This window comes from Dipodomys merriami, unplaced genomic scaffold, assembly GCF_024711535.1.
Source record: "Dipodomys merriami isolate MVZ:Mamm:240054 unplaced genomic scaffold, mDipMer1.0.p SCAF_102, whole genome shotgun sequence".
Lineage (NCBI taxonomy): Eukaryota > Metazoa > Chordata > Mammalia > Rodentia > Heteromyidae > Dipodomys > Dipodomys merriami.
Window position 1 is genome coordinate 571427 of NW_027202294.1, and position 11686 is coordinate 583112.

Sequence of the window (11686 nt, forward strand, 5' to 3'; positions counted from 1 at the left end):
CATCTTGCTTTTTACCTTGGGTTGGCCTGGATTTTAATCCTCCTGTTTATGCTTCCTGCTGTTTGGATGACAGGCACATCCCACCTGACCTCAGCCTCCCAGGTAGCTAGGGTTACAGGCATGAGCCACCAGCCCCAGTCTATATCATAGACTTTCTGTGATATAAACGATTGCCTGTTGTATTAAATATTTAATAGTATGTTTTCATTCCCGTGATAAGTCACTTTAGTTCAATTAAGTCAGTGATTCCTAACAGTAACTACACATTAGAATTTTCTGAATAACTTTGTCATTTATACTCGTGCTTATGGGCATTATTATTTAATATAGTGTCAGAAATCTACAACTAAGGTCAAAACTTCAATAGCTAATACCATTCGATATATTCAATACCTTTTAATACATTCAATAGCTTTCAACAACATCAACACTCCCTGCACCTCCCCCGTTTCCCCTGGGTCCTAGGGCTTGAACTCTGGGCCTGGGTGCTGTCCATTACCTTTTGTGCTCAAGGCTAGTGCCTACTACCACTTAAGCCACAGTTCTACTTCTGACTTTTTGGGTAGTTTTAGTGGACATAAGAGTCTCATGATTTTCTTTCCCTGGGCTGGCTTTGAACCACAGTCCTCAGGTCTCAGTCTCCTGAGTACCTAGGATTACAGGTGTGAGTCACCAGCACCTGGCTAACAGGTGATTTTTTAGTTATTGTTAATAACAAACACACTGCAAGTACTTGCTTTAATATCTTTTTCAATTTAGATTACAGGAGGACAAAGTGAGATTCCAGTTGGACTTGACCATCCAAATTCTTCTTAAGCAAGGACAAATAGAATTGGAGAATTTCCAGTTAACTCTGGAGTATTCAGATGCAATTCTCATAAATAAGAACATAATTGAAGACTTGAATTCTGTGATTCGGGTAATTAGACTTTCTATGATATAAACGATTGCCTGTTGTATTAAATATTTAATATTATGTGTTCATTCCCATGATAACTCACTTTAGTTCAATTAAGTCAGTGATTCCTAACAGTAACTACACATTAGAATCCTCTGAATAACTTTATCAATGTGTGCATTTATACTCATGCTTATGGGCATTTTTTAAAAGCTTTCCAGATAATTCTAAGGTACAGAAAGTTTAAGACCATAGGGTTAAATATTCACTCTAATTTAACGTAGTTTTATACATTGTTTATATGGTTTTTCAGTGTACAAGGCTTTTAGCTTATGTAGTGTTTGGTAATGGTATAGTTCTGATTTTAGACATTTGAATGATTTTAGACATTTTGTTTTGTTTTGTTTTGTTTTGTTTTAGTCTAGCTAAACCTTGCCAATTTGGATGATTTTTTTCAAAGAACTTTTGTCCCTTGCTTCCATTTTCCTTCTGTTTTTTTGTTTCATTTGTCTCTTAATCTTACTCTACTGAGTAAGATCCTGAGCTGCTAGGATTACAGGTGTGAGCCACTGGCTTAGAATTCAGAAATATTGCTGGGCACCGGTGGCTCATGACTGTAATCCTAGAAACGGAGGAGGCTGATATGTGAGTATCACGGTTCAAAGCCAGCCATAGCAGAAAAGTCTGTGAGACTCTTATCTCCAATTAATCACTCAGAAAACCGGAAGTGGTGGTGTGTTTCAAGCGGCAGAACACTCACCTTGAGCTAAAGAGTGCAGGGACAGCACCCAAGCCCAGAGTTCAAGCCCCATGACCAACAAAAAGAAAAAAAAAGAATTCAGAAATATTTTTATAAAATTATTTTAGATTAATAAGAGTGAAACCACTTTATCTATGAAATCAGGGTATTTATGAGAGAATAGATAATTAAAGAATTAATAAACTAAAGAATGGATATATAAATGTATTAATGAGAATTCCATCAGTTAACATTTTGTAATTTTTACAAAATGTAGCTTTTTGAAGTTCATGCTACCAGACTAAACATTACCATACTTCCTATTCTTCCCTATTATTTTCATCTTCTGATCATAACTTGCTGTCTCAACTCTTTGAATTTCCTCCTATCAATAATCTTTTATCCATTGTACTTCAGCCACCTTCTCCCATGATCATTCCTGTGGGTCTTGTCATTAAAAGCTCTAAAACCTAAATTTCAAACATTTCTCTAAAACAATGGTTTTCAACTATGGGAGAGGAGGGATATATTGCCCCAGCAGAGGTCAATATGCTGGGACTTTTGTACTGGTCCTGGGGCTTGAATGTGGAGCTTGGACAATGTTCTTGAGCTTTTTCTGCTTATGGCTAGCACTCTACCACTTGAGTCACAGCTCTACTTCCAGATCTTTGGTGGTTAATTGGCAGTAAGGGTCTCATACCTTTCCTGCCCAGGCTGGCTTGGAACCCAATCCCTAAATCTCAGCCAAGTAGCTAGGATTACAGGCATGAGCCATTGATGCTTTCTTGGAAGCAGTATTGAAAAATAAGCAGAGAGGTAACTGTCAGCATCCAGAATATAGAGAGTGGTGGCACTAAGTATCCTCCCAAAGCACAGGTCACCACCTTCTTATCAATAATCTTTGGTCCCGGATGATCCGGGCACTGAGGTGCAGGGAAATATTCTGTTTTAGACCTGCATCTCCTTTCTGCTTTCCTTTCCCTCACTGTTTTTCTAGGCTGTAGTCCACTTCATATTACTAGATTCCACCAAGGAGGTCCTTTTCCAACCCTCCACTGAAACTCCTCTTTTTAAGCAATTGATACAGTACACGTCTTTCTCCTTGGGGATCCCCTTGTTTTCCTCCTACTCTACTGGAAGCCCCTCCTTGGTCTCTTTACTAGCTCCTTTCTCGGCTAGACCTTTTACAGTTGGATTTGGGGTGTTGGCCCAAATTCCCCTGAACCTTGCTTTTGGTATATCTACTTCCTAGGTAGTCTCAAGAAATCTCATGGCTTAGGTAATGAAGTGCAAAACACTAATGTGTTCTTTCTTTTCCAGTAGCTGTTAAAGAGATTATACTATGGTCTGTGTTAGCTCCAATGCTTTATCCATCGCATCAGGTGGGAGAGCAAGGAGTTCATTTTCAAATGCACACAGTGGGTTAGATTAGATGATGGCAAACAGTGTTCCAGCCCAATCCTTGGCATATAGTCAGTTGGCTGTGTCATGTAAGTGCATCTGATAATCCCTCCTATTTAGTGACTATCATTTTTCATAGTGATCAGATTCTGCTGAAGTCATTTTTGTTACTATTTGCTATATTTTAAAAAATGGAAATAGTATTATTTCTGCTGGCCCACATGTGGTCTTAAAATAGCATTCAACTTTAAAAGTTTCATAATTCTGTATACAAAAACCTTAGAAGTACTAGATGTCTTTTTTCAGACTCAAGGACAAAAGAAAGTTGCTAGTATGATGGAAAGTAAAGACGTACACAAAGGGATATATCAGATTGAATGGGAGCATAAGAAAATGGAGATGGAAATGGAAGATCTAAATCAGAAGGCTTGGGATATTCAGATGCTGTTTTTTTCAAGAGATCGTCAAAAGGTAAGTTCTCTCCTCTCCTTTAGTTTTCATTTCATTTATTAATGTGATCTATTCATTTAACCAGGGTTTCTGTAAGAAACCTTCCTAATGCAAGCATATTATAAACCAGAAGAATCTCCTAATAAACATATGGCTATGTTTGATTTCTCCCTCTCCCACCCGTCCTGGTTTATATGTGCTGCCTTCAGGACTCAGTAATGTATTGCTTACAGTTCTTGAGGATTTCTTAATTGTGACACCCAGTTCTCTTTTTCCTATTCAATTCTCTGTCACATTTGACTATCTTAGTTACCCGTTCTTTTGACTAGCTTTATCGCTCCTCTTTTCCTCCTGGTTTTCTTCCCACATCAAACCTCTCTGCCTCTTTAACTGGAATCCCTTTGCTTGATCATTTAAATGTAGCCACTTTTAAGGTTCTTCCTGAGCTGTAACACCAATGAGCACATCTGAAGGTTTAATCTCTGGATTCCAATTCAATTCCGTTCGAATCCAAGATTTCCCTCTTTCCTACGTCTTCTTTCCTAGGCCCAACTTATTTCCTCTTTCTCACTGCCTCCTTCCCAGTTCAGATCTCCATTTTCAGTGGTGTAGATGGTCAAAAGGTCTCATAACCTTGTGTTTTCCCCACCTCCTCCTTCCTTTTTCCCTCCCTCCTTTTCCCCAACTCTCTCACTTTATCTTTAATTCCCAAATTCATTTATTTTTATAGTGGTTGGTAATTTGCTGTCAGATTTTTCTTCCTAATTGACTAATTGCCTGAGTACCCTGTTTAAACTTTTTTTTTTTTTTTGGCCCTTCCTGGGGCTTGAACTCAGAGGCTTGCTTGACTCGTAGGCTCTGTCCCTAAGCCTTGTTATGCTCAAAGGTAGGGCTCTACCACTTGAGCCACAGTGCCACTTCTGACTTTTTCTGAGTAGTTTATTGAAGATAAGTCTCATGGACTTTCCTGTCCTGGCTAGCTTTGAACCATGATCTTCAGACCTCAGCCTCATGACTAGCTAAGATTACAAGCATGAGCCACTGGCACCCAGCCCTTTACAACATTTTAATTCTTACGAGCTTTCAAGTCCTTAGTTGGGTGGTGTCTTCCAACTTAACTTTGTGTCAAGAAAAGGAATATTTGTGTTCTTATTCATTGTCTGTGTTCCCAAAGCAAGTGGATTAGAATTTGTTCATAGTTCTGATTCTCTTTTCTTTTTTCACACCCTAAACCTGTTTGTCAAGATTTGGTTTAAATATTAAACAGCCCCTTTCCACAAAGCCTTTCTTTGATTTCCTAAGCCTAAAGACATCGCACCCCATCACAAACTACCTTTGTATTTGCCAACACTTGATGTATTTACTGGCAATGAGTCACTTCTATCACTTCTTTTTCTTCAAGTGTAGCTCATGTTATCGATCCTTCTATCTACCTCATTCTAGAACATTGTAAGTGTGAGACTTAAGTGAAACTTCATAAAGTTAAATAAATGAAGAAAACAGACTTTAGGAATTTGTAGTAATTAATATATAGTACATTGATGGCTAAATACAAGTAACCATTATAGGACAAAAATCAAATGAATCTTAGATATTTGTTATGAAAAACAATTTTCAAAACCAAAACAATGAAGTTACCAATCGAAAGAGAGAAAAATATCCTTATATATGTTCTCATTTTTTTTTTCTCCTAAAGTACCTAAATGAACCAAACTATGAGAGTCTGATTGCTCTTCAGATTGGAATAATGGAGCAAACAATCCAGGTTCTAGATAAGGTCAGTCTCAAAAAAATATGTATCATTATAATCCCAACAGTTGTGAATCATTCAGTGTTTCAACCATGAACTCTGATCCCCCAAAAAACTTTTATTAGAGGTCTCTCAATTTTGTCTTTGTGCAACCCTAACTAATGTAGTAAATACTACACTTAACCTCTGGGAAGCCAGGCTCTGGTATCTCAGAGGCTGAGATTTGAGGATTGAGGCTCAAAGCTAGCCTAGGTAGATAAAGCCCCAGACTCTTAACAAAGAGCAGAGAAGTAGAGACATGGCTCAAGTGCCAGCTGTGAGCAAAAAAAGCAGAGTAGAAGCACAAAGGCCTAACTTCAAGTCCCAGACTCAGTACCAGTGGATATTCATATTAATATAATAAAAGTGTTGATCTTTCCTTAGCATTGTATTTGTCTTATCCTAACTGAAAAACAAATGCTCAATTTGATTATATAGCATATATAAGATTTAAACAAAGTAACCACAAGGCTTTTTAGATATTTAATATAATTTTTAGCTTCTTTTGTTTGTAGTATTAAAATACAATCCTTCAACAAACTATGGACAGAGCATATGGCAGACAGACTCTAGAAGATAGGGTGTGATGTTGGTGACAATAATGTACTTAAAATATTTAATAACATCTATATAAAGTAACTTAAACTTGTTTCAAAATTATTTTTCTTGGGGTTTTGTGGGAAACAAATTTCAGACCCACAAAAAGAATGTTGAGCACTGCAAAAAGCTACTCAGAAAACTCGGAAAAGTCAGCAATAAAAAAGATACAGCCAATTATAATCTAAGCTGCAATCTACAGAATGAGCTGGTAGCTGTCTCTGAGAGAAAAGAAATCTGTGACTCAATAGGTAAGCTTTTCCTTTCATCAACCATAGGTTTCTCAAAGGAATCTGTTCTCTTGAAATTGGTACAATAGTTAGTACAGCGATTAGTATTTCTTCCACACAATTGATTGTGGGTGTTTCTTCTGTATTTGAAAGCACTGACAATAAATCAACCAATTCTTTTCTTCTTCATTTCTGGGGTAGGGACTGTGCTGACTTGTGAAAAGATTGCCAAAGAACAATTTGAAAGCAGGCTACAACAACAGAAGCTGACAAGCATTTCCAAACAGCAAGCTGAACAGATTTCAATACTGCAAGCGGAAGTTGAAAGACTAAGGATGAGAACATTTCCTGCTCTTGTTCAATTGTAAAACCCCAGCAGAAAACACAAAGCCAGAACAATCCTTTGGAAAAATCCTTTGGGTTAAAATGATTTCCTTTTTGTTTATTTGAATCAGGAAATCTAAGTAATCACCTCTGTTGCAGGTTTTTAAGAGCAAATCTTAAGTTTTAGCCTTAATCAACAAATTACTATCCTGCATAAATGTGTAAAGCACCATGAATTGTTTTTATTCAGTAAAGAACAAGATTTTCAACCCATTAGAAAATATTTTTTATTTGCTCGATACTAGAATTTTTAACATTAATCTCTATCAATTTTAACAAAGTAAATTATTTCAGTACTTTAAGTCATTTGTAAATTATGACATATTTTGAAAACACAATCAGTTCTTATTCTAACAGAGCTCAATTTTGTGTCCTAATCAATAGTGTTTAGTAAAGACAAAAAAGTGCCTTCCAGTTCTAAAAAAGTTTATTGTTCTACTCATATACAGGATGATAATTACAATAAGGAAATCTCTTTGCCCTTCCACAGCCGGCAGACTGTATTACAAGGGTATTGTTGGGATTACTGACAACAATCTCTAAGTGATATTGACGCTTCACTGTTTTGCAATTTGTAAACATTAATATGTCCATTATACACTGGTGCAGGTAAAACAAGAGAGCTATTATAAAATCTTCCATTTAGGAAAAGCTCTGTGGATTTTAACAGATCATCCATATAGTGATATGGTGAATGGGAGTGAAGGTTAATGACAGGACCAACATCATTTTGTTGACCAACCCTCTCCCCACCCCACCCTAGTACTAGAATGACTCCTGAAATAACTTGGTTAATTCAGCTGAGAAGTGACCATTGGTAACATTTCCTATGCTATTTCTGAGACAGGAATTGTGGGGAGCAGAAAGACAGACCCAGACCCAAGATTAGGGGTACGAGGGTTTCAAATACTTAAAACATAGGACTGGTTGCTAATTTTCTCTCCTCTAAGTCAATCAGGGATGTACTAGACTTCATCTTTTTCTGTTTTCTGTTAATACACATGCCATGTCACCAGTTGACTACCTTGATACTCCTGTTTGCTAAGAGCATATCACAGATTTCACTGGATAATGTGGATTCCCAGGTCTTAACAAACCAAGCAGCCCATGTCAGAAAATACTATACAAACATATCCACACACACATATGTATACATAGTATATCCTGGAGGATTAAAAAAAAAAAACCTGTGAATTAAGCATCTAAAAATTCTTCTTCACTTCTGTTATAATGTAGCAATTTATCATCTAACCCATAGTAGTCAATCAATTGAGTAAGGCTTAGTTTCTTGTTCTCTTCAGACATAGATGACTGCAGTTCATAAAGTAACAGCTGGCTACAGTTTCTCCACTTCTTTATCAACAACTGTAACTGAGACAGATCATTCTGAAACAGAAAAGTTGAAAAAACAAACCATAAGTGTATGTCAGTAAGGAGATAGTCATACTATTTTAACTTATACCATCAAAGCTACTAAATCAGAAGATGAGTAGAACTTCTTCCTAGGAAAAAAACTGGATGAATAGAAGAATGTCACTTAACTTCAGTTCCGTAGCTATTGTTTGGTTGCAAATCTGGGCCAGTGTCGCCCTCAGGGAAAAATCATTAAGGTAAACTACGTGAGAATCCAGTTTTTATACTACACTGTATTTTCAAAAGATGACACTATGCTCTACCTCCTACTCAGTTCTGCCATGAACCCAAAACTGCATGTAAAAATATTTGTTGTTTTTCAACATTTGTTGTCTTATAAGTGATATTTAGAAAAATCCTAAAGGTTCAAGACAGTAAATGAAACACTCTTCTTCTCCCTCTCTGGGAACAATGGGCTATTATTACATGGGCATGTACTATTAATAGAGGTTATCACCACCATCCAGGTTCTATGTAATTCAACCAATGTAGCCTGAAATCTAAAATCTAATACATATTTGTTGTTTCCTCAAACAAAATGCTTGGGACATTTTAATTATTGGGAGGAAAAAGAGACCATTACTAAAAATACTTCCTATACATTGTGATCTCTTTTTAAGTTTTATTCGTTTCCACTGTACATACATCTAACATTTAATACTCTTAACTGTACTACAGGTTACAAACCAGAGAAAAAAGCTTCATTTGCATAGAACTTTATTTTGTAAAAAAGCTTTATCTTGGGTTGACAGGCCTTTTCTTAATTCTACATGTATGACTTATATTTCAGCTAAAGCTGCTGGAAGCTAGGTTTCTGAATATTTGGCTTGTTATGCTAAATTTATGTTCTATTTCTGAAATTAATCTCTTGTAATTTGTATAAAAACTATGCAACGGTTCTCAAATTCTTCTCACCTTTGATCGATACATTTTGACTAGTTTTAATCTCCGGAGAAGTTCTTCTTTCTCCTGAATCTGCTTCACCAATTGTGCTTTTTCTTCCTTTAATCCTTCTTTAGCATTCTCATCCACAAAACCATTTTGGAGAGCACTGTATGACCCAGTATCAAATAACTTAGATTCACAAGCATGGATATTCTTGAAGTTATTTTCCAAAAACTTATTTTCTTCACACTCACTGTCTATGTGCTTAAAAGAGTTTCCACCTGCTGAAGATGCTTGTTTTTCTAAAACAGCCTCATCATTTTCTTCATTCTCTACTTTAAGACGTTTCACCACACTGCAATAGGAACTAAATGAAGATCTTGTTTTCCTTAATCTTTCTCTAAGTGTTGCACTCATAGGCTGAAAATGGAACATAACATTAAAATTGCCAATCAAAAACAACACTTGATGTTAATAAATAAATGCCTAATATTTATTTCTACATTTCTAGAGCAGGTATTTTTAGATGGCTTCCTGTTTTCATATATCTTAAGTACCACAACATTAATTAATCAAGATGCATTATACTCAAAAAATTGTTAGGTTTAACGGAAAACCCCTTTGAACAGCTACTTAAAGTTTAAATAATGAATAAAAAAGCATCATAAAATGTCTAAGGCCTGGCACTGGTGGCTCATGCCTGTAATTCTAGCTACTCAGGAGGCTGAGATCTGAGGATAGTGGTTCAAAGCCAGCCCAGGGGAGGGAAGTCCATGAGACTTTTATCTCCAATAAACCACTAGAAAACCGGAAGTGGCGCTGTGGCTCAAGCAGTAGAGCGCTGGCCTTGAGCTGAAGAGCGCAAGGGGAGCGCCCAAGCCGAGTTCAAGTCCCATAACCGACACACACACAAAAAGTTACGTCCAGATAGTCACTCTCTTTTTACTCCATTTTACTTTTGCAGGGTTAACACGCTTCTGAAAGTGCTGAGACATTTATCCCAGTAACATTTGTTTGGCGCTCTCAAGGACAATATTTACAAAATTAAAACCTCCTACATTTGGAGTATCCTATAAGAACCTGATGTGAAACTAAATGAAATTACTGGTTCAAGATGTAAATCTGGCAGGGAGAATGTTAGGCTGCGAATGCTTCAATCTACTTAAAAGCACGACTGCCAGCATACTCTGAAACACAGATCAGGTAGAAGCAGCAACCGATGTTCCTACTTGTTTTCGTAAACTGTCTGTATGGGGAGATGGTGGGATCCCACGGGTCTGAGGAGTGGTAGGTAAAACCACGGCGGGGTCTGGAGGGCTTTCCATCTTCAAAGGGAAGTCTTGGTGTATGTCTAAATAAAAAAACGCAATTATAAAATGAACTACAAAACGGAAATTAACCATCCTTGTACCCAAACCTCCTGCTGACATCAGAGAAGCTTCGTTAGCGTCCCGAAGTACCCTCGCTTCGCCAGGCGGCCTGTGCGGGGCACCCGTCCGCGCTCCGCATTTACCGCCCCACACGGGCTGGTTCCAGATTAACCAGCTTGTACAAAAACACCTCAAACCGCCTTCCGCTCGGAGCTTGGGAAGAGAGAACGGTTCCAGCCAAGCGTTCCGTGAGGAGCGCCCCTAACTCAGAGCAATACCAAGCAGCGAGAGGACGTCCCGACCACGGATGCGGCCCGCAGAGCTCCAGGCCCGGGTTGGGCTCCAGCTTCCCCATCCCACTCCACAACCAACCCGCGAAGACCCCGCTCAATACCTCCCTCCGCCATCCCCACAGCGTACAAAAAGCGCGCGCTAGGGCGACCGGATTCCCCTCCCCCAATGAGGGCGGAGCCGCGAGGGGGCGGGACTGCGCAGGAGGCGGGACTGCGCGGGAGGCGGGGCCTCGCGGGAAGCGGAGAGACGCTCGGATTGGCTCGGTTCTGCTCCGCGTCCAAGAGAGAGACGAGACTGCGCGCGCGCACGCCCTCCCGCCTCCGCCAAGCGGGCGGGGTCAGAGCGGAACCACGCGGGGAGACAGTGGAAGCGAATGATTGGTCAGTTCGGCGCGCGCGCACGCGCGCGCGACTCTATCCCACCCTCCCCTAGAACCTGACCGGACTGCGCGCGCGGCCGCAAAACCTCAGTTTGGAAAGAGCGGGAACTGAGCTTCCTGAGGGGGGCGCGCCTGGGATCCTTTCTTTCTTGGTCTACCGCCTCCTCTTCCGGTTTCCGAGTTGTGCGTCAGTGGCGTGCGCCTGAGGAAGGTCCGGCCCCTTCCTCCCGGCTGCTGTCAGTCAGCTCTCCGCTCTTCCCACGGCAGAGGCCCCGGCGCAAACGCAGGCCGCACGGCGGGTGGCGAGTGCGGTGTAAAGCCTGTAAGCTCTCCCGAGGCAGACACCGCAAACGAGCAGCCTGCTGGGAACCAAAGACGTTGGGAATCCGCCCAAGGATCCGCACACATCTGGCCTTCTTTGCGCCCGCACCCCTGTTGGGCCCCATCCCTGCCTTGCCGACTCTCCATCCCGAAGTTCCGGCCCCTTGGCTGGACTTGGCGCTTCACGGCTACGCCTGAGGCGGGAGGGGCCGGGGATGCGTTGGAGCTCAGCGCTCACTGCTGGAATTGAGATGTCTGGAGCCGCTCGGCCTCGGCCTGAAGCCTCCGCTTCCGGTGTTGTGTTCTGTTGCTAGGCAACAGCAAAGTAAACCAATTTAGGTGGGGACCAGGGCGAGGCATTTGAGTGACGTCACTTAGAAATTGGGCATTTTCGGGGGCCAGTGTTTTCCGTCCTCTTATTGAATGGCCATTTTTAAGCATTGACATGGTCTCTACTAACATCTGCAAAAGTCACAGAAGTAGCCAGAAAGAAGGAAGTTGAGTCCATTCAGTCAGGTATAAGTACAGAACCTGAA

At 40.1% G+C, this 11686-nt stretch overlaps 2 protein-coding genes across 11 annotated transcripts in view; one reads left to right on the top strand and one right to left on the bottom strand.

Annotated features, from left to right (window-relative positions):
- Cfap43 (cilia and flagella associated protein 43) overlaps nt 1–6821 on the top strand; it is a 75736-nt gene extending 68915 nt beyond the window's left edge. For all 6 annotated transcript variants that reach the window (XM_069993927.1, XM_069993944.1, XM_069993965.1 and 3 more), the window contains 5 exons: nt 760–919; nt 3345–3509; nt 5185–5265; nt 5972–6125; nt 6306–6821. In XM_069993927.1, coding sequence (XP_069850028.1) covers nt 760–919; nt 3345–3509; nt 5185–5265; nt 5972–6125; nt 6306–6472 — 727 coding nt within the window. In that variant the 3' untranslated portion in view covers nt 6473–6821. The remainder of the gene's footprint in view (nt 1–759; nt 920–3344; nt 3510–5184; nt 5266–5971; nt 6126–6305) is intronic.
- Nucleotides 6822–6897: 76 nt separating this feature from the next.
- Nucleotides 6898–11417, bottom strand: Sfr1 (SWI5 dependent homologous recombination repair protein 1). Of its 5 annotated transcripts, none has more exons than XM_069994011.1 (4): nt 10891–11417; nt 10016–10137; nt 8817–9206; nt 6898–7874 (listed from the first exon to the last, which is right to left on the bottom strand). In XM_069994011.1, exons 2-4 carry the CDS (start codon nt 10109–10111, stop codon nt 7683–7685), a joined length of 678 nt encoding a protein of 225 aa, XP_069850112.1. In that variant the 5' UTR covers nt 10112–10137; nt 10891–11417; the 3' UTR covers nt 6898–7682. The 5 variants fall into 5 exon arrangements, with proteins under 5 accessions (XP_069850112.1, XP_069850107.1, XP_069850119.1 ...); XM_069994006.1 differs by lacking the exon at nt 10891–11417 and adding an exon at nt 10551–10793; XM_069994018.1 differs by lacking the exon at nt 10891–11417 and adding an exon at nt 10215–10471.
- Nucleotides 11418–11686: the final 269 nt, after the last annotated feature.